This window comes from Nothobranchius furzeri, chromosome 1, assembly GCF_043380555.1.
Source record: "Nothobranchius furzeri strain GRZ-AD chromosome 1, NfurGRZ-RIMD1, whole genome shotgun sequence".
Classification (NCBI taxonomy): Eukaryota; Metazoa; Chordata; class Actinopteri; order Cyprinodontiformes; family Nothobranchiidae; genus Nothobranchius; species Nothobranchius furzeri.
The window spans coordinates 44561867-44574477 of NC_091741.1; the positions used below are offsets into that span (position 1 = coordinate 44561867).

General features: G+C 42.2%; 1 protein-coding gene across 3 annotated transcripts in view; it reads left to right on the forward strand.

Moving 5' to 3' along the window:
• impdh1b (IMP (inosine 5'-monophosphate) dehydrogenase 1b) overlaps window positions 1-12469 on the forward strand; it is a 30774-nt gene extending 18305 nt beyond the window's left edge. For all 3 annotated transcript variants that reach the window (XM_015959811.3, XM_015959817.3, XM_015959826.3), the window contains 12 exons: window positions 2088-2189; window positions 2280-2354; window positions 2709-2915; window positions 2993-3080; window positions 3155-3354; window positions 4118-4208; window positions 4346-4441; window positions 4746-4889; window positions 5003-5147; window positions 5212-5355; window positions 5424-5507; window positions 10616-12469. In XM_015959811.3, the coding sequence (XP_015815297.1) occupies window positions 2088-2189; window positions 2280-2354; window positions 2709-2915; window positions 2993-3080; window positions 3155-3354; window positions 4118-4208; window positions 4346-4441; window positions 4746-4889; window positions 5003-5147; window positions 5212-5355; window positions 5424-5507; window positions 10616-10637 (1398 nt within the window). In that variant the 3' untranslated portion in view covers window positions 10638-12469. The remainder of the gene's footprint in view (window positions 1-2087; window positions 2190-2279; window positions 2355-2708; window positions 2916-2992; window positions 3081-3154; window positions 3355-4117; window positions 4209-4345; window positions 4442-4745; window positions 4890-5002; window positions 5148-5211; window positions 5356-5423; window positions 5508-10615) is intronic.
• Window positions 12470-12611: the final 142 nt, after the last annotated feature.

The window sequence follows — 12611 nt, forward strand, 5'->3', positions numbered from 1 at the left end:
TAATAAACTCATTGATTTTATTACTGTTTAATATAATCATCATAACATGATCACTTGGTTCAGTATAAAGGTATTTTAATGACATGAAATGGATTATTATGCTTTGGGTACAATAATAATTATTATAATGATTATAAAGATGTGTTCAACAGAAGGTCAGGTTCACCTTATCCAGCTAACACAGAGTCCAGATAAACAATAACTGCATCACATGTTTTTGACGCATGATCAAGCTTTCTTCCGGAGAGAGTGGGAGTGTCTGAGAGCTTTTGGTAAAACTGTAACCGCCACAGATTCAAGTCAGTTCTTGAACCAACACCACGAGGAAAGGGAACGGCCGTCCCTAACCTCCACCTGCTGTTCTAGTCACGCCGACCAGAATAGCTAAAGAATAAACGAAACTGTCACCAGCTAACGAAGACTCTACCAGAGTCATTGATTTCTGAAGTTAAGACGAGAACGTCCATCTGCCAAGCGCTTGATAAACCGTGTACCCAGGACAACTCTGGACCAGACGATCGGACACTTGTGTCTCCTCTACCAGCCGGAGTGTCATCTCGGATGAACCACATCCTCCAGATCTCCGGATCCACAAGAGGGTCCGGGTGAGGTAGAACACGAGAATGCGTTTGATGCTGTTTCTCTCAAAATTTCTCAGTTATCCGCAAAACATCAATTCCACCCAGAACGCTTTCATTCTCTCTGAAAGAAACCTGAGAACTTCATTCACGCATCCAAAACTCACCATTCTCATTTTAGTTCCATTCAGTCACAGGTTTGCTTTCAAACAAGTTTAATATCAAAACTGTTGAAAATTGTCATTAAAATTGCCGTCCATGAATTGTCATTTTATAATTGTCGTTTCAAATCTTCCAGTTTAAAATTGTTAGTAATAAAATTTCATTTTTAAACTTGCCTCCTTATTGACACGAAACACAGAAAAGGTATAATATTTCTGGTTATTTGAAAGCAAAGATCCTAGCTTCTGATTTAAAATAACTTTTGCTATTAAATTTAATTATCTAAATTAAACATTAATCTTTGGATTAAAATTAGATCAAACAGGTTGATGTATGAACTTAGATCGATAAAGAAGTATCCGGGATATTTATATATATAATAAGCTTCATAGGTTATTCTGATTGGTCAATTTTCGGAATCTCCACTGAATAGCAACACTACCCATGATGAACAAATGTCGTTTGTGGCAAACTCTGCAAACACGCCGTGTTTCTCTTACTTTATTAAAGTAGAGAAACTGTTCTGGTTTCCATCATCTAGTTCCTTTCACACCGTTGTGTTTGTGTTCACGTCTGGCCGATTGCTCGTCCATCTCCAGCTGTAGGTGACTTAATCTCTGAGGCTTTAAATGAAATCCTCTGAGAGATTTTACTTTAATTCATTTATAATCTCGGTTTTCTTCAGAGCTAAAAAAAAAACTGCTTTCCAAGTATTGGGCTAAGCTAAAGTGAGCGAAACGTGGGAAATGAACATTTCTTGTCGTGACTATGCCTTTGTATGTATATCTGATCTCAGAATTGTGGGATTAATAAAGTATCTTTGAATTGAATTTGAATCAGGAAGTCGTGAGATTTCAGGTTTACGTTCACCATGAAGCCTCGTAGGAATCTGACATGCGTGTGCTGCTTTCCTGGGACATTCATCATGTTTCTGAAATATTTCACTCGTCTAAAACGTTATTGCAGTTTGGAAGGAAACAGAGTTGAGGTGAATACGTGTGAAACGCCACGAGCCGATCGTTAGTTTATGTCTCCGCCAGATAAAGGATGAAGCAGAGACGACAGGACAGCGAGCGACATGGTTTCCCATGTGGGAGGAATGCCGTGGTTTTTTCACCTGGTGGTGGAAAACAAAATAAACGAGTCTTGTGGGAACAAGTGAAAAACAAATAGCAGGAATGAATCATTAAACATTTTTGTGGGTGTCTGCTGCTTAGATTTAATATAAATAAACTTTATATTCCTGCTTTACTTGCTTTAGTTTAAGGAGCTGGAAGCAGCTTGTGGGTGCAGTGCGCCCCCTGGTGGACACATCAAACTTGTTTTGTTTTGTTTTTTTTGTCTCAGGACCTGACATCAGCTCTGACCAAGAAGATCACCCTGAAAACACCCCTGATCTCCTCCCCCATGGACACCGTCACAGAGTCAGCCATGGCTATTGCAATGGCGGTGAGGAAACAGGACGGTTTTATGCACAGCACTGATTTTTACCTCCTCAAATCAAAACTTTTATTAAAACTAATTTTCTTTATCCTTCAGCTAATGGGAGGGATCGGTTTTATTCACCACAACTGCACGCCTGAATTCCAAGCTAATGAGGTTCGCAAAGTCAAGGTAAACTAACATGTAAACTGTCCTAATGGTGTGTTTTAGACATTTCTACTGCTGGTTTAGTGTTTGTTTTTGTTTTATTGTCTCCCAAAGGGGAAATAATTCTCTCCTGAAGTCAAACTTTTGACCTTTCTTATTTGTTCTTGTGTTTTTCTTAAATAGGACATGGTAATGGTTGGTCTTTGTGTGTATTTGTTTGTAGTTCACTCCTTTCTGGTTAGGTGTGTTTGTGCATTTAGTTGTTTATTTCATTTGTTTGGACTTTTATAGTTTTGCTGCTTTTGCTGCTTTACTCACACATAAACCTCCCTGAATCCACCACATTAACTGGCTATTGTTCTTTTTTCTCTTTTGAAGAGGTTTGAGCAGGGCTTCATCACAGACCCGGTGGTGATGACTCCACGCCACACAGTTGGAGATGTGATCCAGGCCAAAGTAAGGCACGGTTTCTCTGGGATTCCCATCACAGAAACGGGAAAAATGGGCAGCAAACTGGTGGGAATCATCACCTCTAGGGACATTGACTTCCTCTCTGAGAAAGACCATAACAAACCTTTGGAGGAGGTGTGAACTTCAGTTTGATTCCTTCAGTCTAAAACAGAGCTGTTATTACATTTCTTTAATCACGTTTACGTCTTCAGGCCATGACTAAGAGGGAGGACTTGGTGGTCGCTCCAGCTGGAGTTACCCTGAAAGAAGCTAATGATATTCTGCAGCGCAGCAAAAAGGGTAAACCAACATTTGTTCTGCAGCTGTGCTTCCCAGTTGATTTGGTAACTTCTGACCCTTTCTCCACCCACCAGGGAAGCTTCCCATCGTGAACGACAAGGACGAGCTGGTGGCCATCATCGCCAGGACGGATCTGAAGAAGAACAGAGACTACCCTTTAGCTTCAAAAGACTCACGCAAACAGCTTCTGTGTGGCGCCGCCATCGGCACCAGAGAGGACGACAAATACAGACTGGACCTGCTGGTGCAAGCTGGGGTGGACGCCGTTGTGCTGGTGGGTGTTCACGCTGCAGGTCATGTGTTTAAAGATAAACATCGCTTCACCGCTTTGGGAGCATTTCAAGATTAGCTCAGAGAAAAAATCTTTGAAGGGAATAAAAAGCTTGTTGATATTTGTTATCTGCAGTTGTACTTGAGCTGCAGGAGATTTTCGGCCTCGGTTGACCTTTATGTGAACAACGCATCTGGGTGTTTGCTTCTGTTTTTGCTGAGAGTGCAGCTCCAGTGCAGCTGTATGATGAAAACATTCATTTAATAGTAAAATAGTAAATCTGCTTAATTCCTGCATGAAGTGGTGCCAGTCAGAAATAGTGGTGCAGCCAAAGCCTGCAGGGTGCAACATAAATCAGTCTTTTTGTTGTAGCTGCAAACAGCACAACATAATAAAATTTAGTTGGATTTGTTTCATTTTTCAGAGCGTGTGTACTTAGCTTTGCTGTAAAATCTGCAACAAAATATGGATTCACCACTCTTCCTGGAGTTTTTTTATTTTTTTCTGACTAAAGCTTTATTTGTAAAAGGCTTCCAAGCTTTCCGTATGGCTTTGTGTGACACAAAGGACTCTACAGAAAAGTAAATAAAAACATTAACGGAAGAAAAAAAATCTAAATGAACACAGCACTAGTGATTAAACAGGATTAAGCAATGATAAATGTGTTGTTAAAGGTACCGAGGACAGACCAGAGGCTTTAATCAAATCTGCGTTTGATTTATTTTTATGCTTCCTGACTCTTTCTGGATGATTTTTACGCTTCCAGGACTCGTCACAGGGAAACTCGGTGTATCAGATCAACATGATCAACTATATCAAACACAAGTATCCAGAGTTGCAGGTCGTCGGAGGAAACGGTGAGTTTGTAGTTTTTCTCTCACACACACACACACATACACACACACACACACACACACACACACACACACACACACATACACACACACGACATTATAAAGCATCAGCCTCAGGACAGTCTTTATGTTTCCTGCAGTGGTTACAGCCGCCCAGGCCAAGAATCTGATTGATGCTGGTGTGGACGCTCTGAGAGTCGGGATGGGCTGCGGCTCCATCTGCATCACACAGGAAGGTAGGGGACAACAGGACAGCGCTCAGACTAAACGTGATCCACCGTGCCGTCGAGCTTGTTTCATGAAGCTACAGCGAAAGAAAAGGCTGTTTCTACCGGTAACGGAGACCAGGAAACCACTCCTAGTTTTCATGGTGATTTGCCCGGGCCTCTATTCTCTGTTGCTATGGCGACCAGCCTCGAATGTTCAAACCGGGACAAGTTCCTCCGACTCAATGTGTTGCAGCTAAACTCCCAGGTTTTAGAGCCAGGTCCGGTCGTGAATCGAGGGTCTCGTCCATTATGTCTCTGCTTTGTCCCCTAGTCATGGCGTGTGGGAGACCCCAGGGGACCTCTGTGTACAAGGTGGCTGAGTACGCGCGGCGGTTTGGTGTGCCAGTTATCGCTGACGGTGGCATTCAGACTGTGGGTCACGTGGTAAAGGCTCTGTCTCTGGGAGCGTCGACCGGTACGAACAGAACCAGAACCCAGCAGCTTCCTGCTCTTAATATCTCGCACAGCATGACACAACTATAGCAGGATTTATTCGTGCCAGCTGACTCTCCTAATCTCCTGCTCCAGTTATGATGGGCTCGTTGCTAGCGGCAACCACCGAGGCTCCTGGGGAGTACTTCTTCTCAGATGGCGTGCGGCTGAAGAAATACCGGGGTATGGGCTCGCTGGACGCGATGGAGAAAAGTATCAGCAGCCAGAAGCGCTATTTCAGGTGTGTGAGAGCTGGGAAAACTCACTTATTAATACTGAATATTAATCTGGACTTTTCTCTTCAGCGAGGGCGACAAAGTGAAGGTAGCCCAGGGTGTGTCGGGTTCAGTCCAGGACAAGGGCTCCATCCACAAGTTTGCACCTTACCTCATAGCAGGCATCCAACATGGCTGCCAAGACATCGGGGCAAAAAGTCTCTCTGTCCTCCGGTGGGTTTTATTACCTGTTGGTAAAATAATTATGATCCTACATCACTAACTGATCTTTATTTTCTCAGCTCCATGATGTACTCGGGGGAGCTGAAGTTTGAGAAACGAACCATGTCTGCTCAGGTGGAGGGAGGCATCCACGGGCTCCACTCGTAAGTTCCAACAAGTCCTGTAGTTGGAGTTCAGAAGAAGTACAAATAAAGACCAAAAGCTGCTAAATGTAGATGTTGAAATGGAAAAACAAAGTTGATGTGGTTATTATTAAATTAATCTTGCTTAGTTGTTTTAAAATGTTAATAAAAATTGATAAATCGGAAAATGAAATCAAACATCCAAACCTGCTTGGATGGAAAACTTCTGTTTAGGCGCGTTGAAAAAAGTCAGCTGGGTTTCTTTTACTCAGGACCAGAAACGTTCTTTTCTTTATCAAATGAATCTAAACCTAAAATCAAAATGGATTAAAAAAATTTCTTTACGTCTGCAAAGAGCAAAAATGTTGAAATATTTTTCGTCAAGTCGCTTCTTTTAGGCTAACTAGGTTGATCCAAAGTGATGCTAGTGAACTGATTTTCTAGTGGACTAGTAATCTCACCGGTGTGTGATGATGACTGAAGCCTGATTTATACTTCTCTGCCTGCGTCGGGATGGAGACACGCAACGCTGTTATGTGTCGGCGCAGTAGCTCTTCGCCCAGCTCACAGAGGGTGACGAAGACATGCCCCAGTTTTAACCAGGGTTGGGCATCGAGCATCGGTTGGAACCGGTTCTAATTGTTAGTTTTTCCCGGAATCTTTCAACTTTTTATTTATTTATTTTATTCCTAGTATGCCGACGGAAATGGAGTCTGCGGCCGATCTCCATGAAAAATAAACGTGATCTGCAAACTGTGATAAAGGCTTTTCAGAGCTGATCACACCAGCTGTCTGTGTGCAGAACTGATCCCCACCCCCCCACCCACCCCCCACCCCCACCCCGCGCACAGCGGCCAAATATAAACAAAGGCGTCTGCTGGACTTTTACTCTGTAATGTGAACTTTAACTCCTGCAGCGTAGAGGAAACTTGTTAAAATACGTCAACACGGTGGATTTCATAGAAGCTTTAAAGAACAAACTCTGGACTGTGTGAGGTGAGTTTGTCTCACTGCAGAAATAAAAACACACACGGAGCGTCAGCAGTCAGACACAGTCGCTCACCAACACTCGTGTGTGTGTGTGTGTGTGTGTGTGTATGTGTGTGTGTGTGTGTGTGTGTTGTGTGTGAGCGTCAGAAGGCTGAACAATAACCTGTAGAATACCGTATTTTCCGGACTATAAGTGGCACTTTTTTTCATAGTCTGGCTTGTCCTGCGACTTATATACCTAAGTGACTTACCGTAATTTCCGGACTATAGAGCACACCTCAATATAAGCCGCACCAACAAAAAAAAAAAGGTTTTCTACACACACACGCCGCACTCGAATACAGCAGCCACATGCAGGTCTCCGGCGCACAGCGCATGTATGGCCATAACATAAGATAATTAGACAGAAAGACGCTACACGGAGGTTTTTCGTTGTTTTAATTCAACAAAACGAATTTTAAACACAGGTGAACGTGCCCGCAAGTTTAGAAAAGAAAACAGCACTGGTAGCATTCATATTTCTGGATGGTTATAAAATAAAAACAGAACTGACACGTTATTACCGGTCATTTGCATGTTTAGAAGAAAAGAACAGTGCTGACACAGCATAAATAAGCCCTGGATGATTAGAAAATAAAAACTGCACACAAAACATGCCTGGTTAGTAAATAAAACACACTTGCCTACCAGAAAGTCATTCGCTCTCATCTTCCTCTTGCGCACTAAAGCCATTAAAGTCCTCTTCTTCATTGACGGAGTTGAACAGCCTCAGAAGAGCTTCGTCACATACCTTTTCTTTGGTGATGTCAGTGTCGCTGTCCGTGTTGCTGTCATCATCGCCGGGTGAAGCTGGCTTGAATAAGTTCTTCCCGCTGCCATCTCCAGCGCTGAACCATGGATTGATTCATGCCAAGCTTACATGTGACAGCACTGTTTCCCTCCTTTACTGCCAGATCGATGCCTTCAACTTAAATGCGGCATCATATGAACTCATATGTGTAGTTACCATGATGAGGGGGTATGGATTTGAAAAAAAATATTCGTCGTGCCGGCTGCTTGCATGTGCTGAATTAAAATGAGCACTTTCTTCGATTTCCACTTTTGACTTCCACCTGTTTCACTTTCTGCTAAAGCGCCCCCTGCAGGTGAAGGAAAATCTTCAGTAATAATAATAATAGTAATAATAATAATAATCTTCATTATAAGCCGCATGGTTCAAAGTGTGGGAAAAAAAGTAGTGGCTTATAGTCCGGAAAATACGGTATATACCAAATTATGTATACCGCGCTGCTGCGGGCCGGCTCCGGTCCAGGTTTCAGCTCCTCTGCCCCGCTGGGAGGGTTTCAAACACCGCCATCCTCTGCTGGAGACCGTGGTGCGCTGCTGCGCCCTGGTTGTTTATTCTGTTATTGTTACCGGTACTTGTCTTGCAATGTGAAACGCTTGGTCTCAGACTTTGTAAGAAAAATAATCAAATTTCTCCTCAAAATGCGACTTACATGTTTTTTTTCTTCTTCATTGTACATTTTATGGCTGGTGCAACTTATACTCCGGAAAATACGGTAATTAAAGTCATCATGCTAGAGAAGCTTCTCCGTGGTGGACCACACCAGGTTCTGCCACAATAAATACTCATAATAATAATAATAATAATAATAATAATAAATCACACACAAAGTTGTGAACATTTTAATTTCCTTTCTGAACTATTTCTGTTGAGAGTTTTAATGTTTAAAATCTGTTAGATTGTTACTGACAGCAGCTACGTTTAAGTTTCACTTCCTGTTCTGACTGAATGCTGCTGCAGCATGGAGGTGTAGTTCTCAGTCTCATCCTGGACATGATCATCCTGAGTTTTAGCTGAAAACAGCTGGATGTTTCTGGATGTGTTGGAGACATTTAGCCTCTCATCCCAGAGGCTTCTTCCAGACTTTGGTTGTGGTCAGAAACAAACACACTGGTTGTGCTGCAAGTCTTTTTCTTTTTTTCTCCAAAATATGTTTTTGTCTAAATGAATGTAATATTATTGTTCATAGAGTTAGAATTCATGTTGAAGATGAGATTAATTAAGTAGGACATGTGGTTAGCTAGCTCATGTAAAACATGTCATGCCTTGAAAGAATCTGAATCGGGAATCGATAGGACCCGGAATCGAAATGAGGAATTGGAATCGGAATCGTTCTAAATCAAACATGATGCCCAACCCTAATTTTAACTGTTCGTCGAAAGTGACAGAGACCGCAAGCTTGTGATTGGTCAGGACGCTGCTTCCTGTAAATTCGTCAACAGCACAAATTTTGCCGCTTCAAAAAGTAAAAACATAGTTAGCGGCAGACACGGAACAGATTGAAGAATGCATCGGGGGAAAAGTGTGACAACAGGAACGTTTATTCATCCATGACTGAAGGAGTTCAAAGACATTCAGCAAGTGTTTCATTCGTGGACGGAAAAGACACGAAACGTGAGTTTAGAGGTGCCGATCGCATGAAGAGGTAGAGGGGAATGGGACAAATTTGTCTGTTGAAGTTTCTGAAATATATTAAAGGTTGAATATTGAATACCGTCACTCTTGCGAACTCTTGTGTTCAGAGGTGGTATTGCAACAACAGGACTTATTTTCCAGCTGCTGGGATGTTTGTTCACTGCTGACACGTTCCAGCACCACGTTCAGAGACAAATCAATTAAATTCAAGTTTATCTATATAGCGCCAAATCACGACAAGAGTCGTCTCAAGGCACTTCACACAGTAAACATTCCAAAACAGGTCAGTTCATTAGCCAATCAGAAAAAAGTTTCCTATATAAGGAACCCAGCGAATTGCATGAAGTCAGTGACTTTACAGCAGTCCTCATACTAAGCAAGCATTTAGCGACAGTGGAGAGGAAAACTCCAGAGGATCCTGGCTCAGTATAAGCAGCCATCCACCACGACTCACTGGGGATCGAGAAGACAGAGCAGGCACACGCATACACCAACCCACACGCACGCACACACACACACACACACACACACACACACACACACACACACACACACACACACACACACACACACACACACACACACACACACACACACACACAACATATATACCAAGTAGTGTTTCTATGGTTATATTGTGATTTCTTAGTAAATATATTCTATTTGGTGAGAGATAAACTTTATTTATCCTAGTGAATCTATAATTGTTCGGGTAAACTAGCAGTAGCACATTCAATGTCAAGGAAAGTAAAGTGTTATTATCAGGAGAGGGAGAATGTTTAAGTGGTTAGTGAAGTGTTCAAGCCGATGGCCCCCTCCATGAGGCCACCACAGCTCAGCAGAGCATCATTGTAGCTTCTTCTGGGGAGAAAAACACTTAGAGAAAAAATAAAGTTAACAGCTGAAATAGCAGGAAATAATACAGTTAAAGAGCAGATTGTATAAGTAGGTAATCAAGTGTGGAAAGTGGTCAGTGTATCCTCCAGCAGTCTAAGCCTATAGCAGCATAACTACAGAGATAACTGGATAACCTAGATTAGATGGAGGCATGTTGGAGGCAGGGCAAATCACACAGGATAAGGACTCTTTTCTACTAGTAAGTTAATTTTACATCAGTATTTACCGTTAGAACATCATCATGAGTCACAATCAGCTGCTTGACTTGTCTAGTCTGCCATGTTACACAGTCCCAACCTCCCCTTGCTGAGTGGACGTTTTTGTGCAACGATGCCCTCTAGTGGCTGGTAAATGTAAACATAAACTCAGTGTCGTTTATCCTTCAAAATAAGTGATTATTTATTTTTCGAAATATAGCCTTCTAAGAAGCAGCTGTGAAGGTAGTGTTTTTTTTTTATATAGCTAGCTTTTTATTAAAATGTTCCATATTCTAACTTTAAAACCATGTAAACACAATAGTAAATACACTTTTCATCAACCGGATACGTGACTAATGGTGGCAGGATACCTCAGAACAGCGCTACGCCCCCTGTTGTCCTGGCGGGGAATTGTTTTGCAACGCTCTCCAGCTGACGGAGAAGTCTGAGAGCAAAATGTCTCAATGTGTGTGCGTCTCCCTCGGGGAGCTGACGGAGAGGTATAAATTAGGCTTAACGAGACTTCACCTTAACTAAATTGTCCTTCTTGCTTTTCTGTCTAGTTACGAGAAGCGACTTTACTAAATGGCCGATGGAGTGAGTGATGCTCAGTCTGACAGTGACCAAATGTTAAATCGCCACTTCTGCCAAAACCTGCACCACCCACTACACACCCGCTCTGCCTCCCCCCTGCATCAAGCCCACTCCCACCTATCTCACCCAGCTGACGTCGGGGAGGAGAGCGTCGTAGCAAACGGAGGCTCTTCAAACTGACAACCGACTCTGATTACTTTGGACTTTACTCTGAAGAAGCAGGGCATCCTGGTTATTTTTCAGAACCACACACACACATACACACACTTGTACCTTGAGTGTACTGCTCTGTCTCTGTTCTGTGTGCTGGTAGCTGTGAGAGAACGGACCGGGTGAAACGAGGGTTCTGTGTGATCCAGAAGAATCCGGACAAAGTGAAGGTTCACTGTGTTTATCTGTCCTGATAAGAAATCTGCCTCGATGCAGCTCAGCAGAGTCTGGTTCTGTCATCCACACTTACCAAGCTGATCCTGTCCCAGTTGTTCTTCATGCTTGTACATATGTGCAGAAAACAAGACGTCCTCTTCTGTGCAGTGTGCCGTTCTGTGACAACTCTGTAGTTTCTTTTTTTTTTCTGCATTTAACCCCAAGTCCTCACAGGTGTGTATTACTTGAGAATCAGCTGCTTATGACACCACGTATGTTTACTGCGTCCTTCGTGCATTTGTACGTATGAAATGTTAATAACTGCACCAACGTCAGAACCCCAGCCCGCGGTCTGTTACTGTGAGTATTAATCTACCCCTCAGACAAGCTGAGCCAAATAATCCCAGTCCCATCTCAGTGCATTGTGTTGGGATGTTGCACGTGGAAGGGACCAATACCTGAAGACCTGAAGATCGTGTATAAAAAGTTAAAATCACAGCAGAAGAGTTGGCAGGAAAAACTGTTTCTTTGAGTAACTTGGAAGTTTTTGATTCAGAACCTTTTTAATGAACTTGCTTAATCCCGGCACCTTTGGATCGAGCATGAAGGGTTTTTAAGAATGCATGTTGTTATTTTTTTTTCACCAAGCCAATCGTGGCTCATATTTATATTCTGCTTTAATTGCATACGTACTGCCGAGTGTTTACACTTCTTCTGACACTCTTTTGTAACTAAAAACCAAAACTAATGCAGCAACATTTACATGATGTCTCTGGGTTGTTCTATGCCATCATGGTCTGGCATAGATGATAAGTTTTATATATTTAAATGTTTCAGTTTTTTTTTTTCACCAGAGGTATGCCTTGAACAGATAACGGCTGCACACGACAGCTCAGTGAAATTCTATCCACACGCGTTTCGCCACAGACCTTCCCATCTCTTCTGTTTGTCGTTCAGGTTGTGTAACAAATGTCATATTTAATGCCCCTGCCATTTTTTTTTCAATAAATGTCCAAAATGCTTAAGCAGCTCTTTCCTTTTAACCTGTTAATGTAGTTTTTTTGACCTAACCGAGGGCTTGTGACTGGATTTGGTTCGAGGTGACCGCTGCTTGTTTTTAGTTTCCCACTCATTCAAGTTATTCATCATTTTCTGTTTTAGTTACCGAGTTCCGCCGGTCCTACCAAAATAAGCACAAGTAAACATTTCCTTTTATATTTTTTGTTGCATTTTTGTCTGCCAACAGCAGCCAGAAGGTGTCGGCTTCAGCAGCCAACTCCCAGGTGTTGTAGGAAAGCCCCGTTATTTGTAGACTAATGATGAAAAACTGTTTAGTGAATCCGTTAGAGGATAGAAAGGAACATCATTTGGAGACATGTTTACAGTGAGTTACTCATCTGAGGAAAGTTGCTTTTGCTGTTTAATATGTTAAAGATCAATAAAAGCAAAATACTGTGTGTGGGGTTTTTGTCTTTCCCAAAGTTCCAAATAAAATTATGAGCCAAATTTTATAAAACAAACTTTATTAAACAAAGAGTTGAGCAAAGTTTTACTTAAACATAAATAAATTAGTTTGTCGGTCAGAAAAGAGGCTAGAGC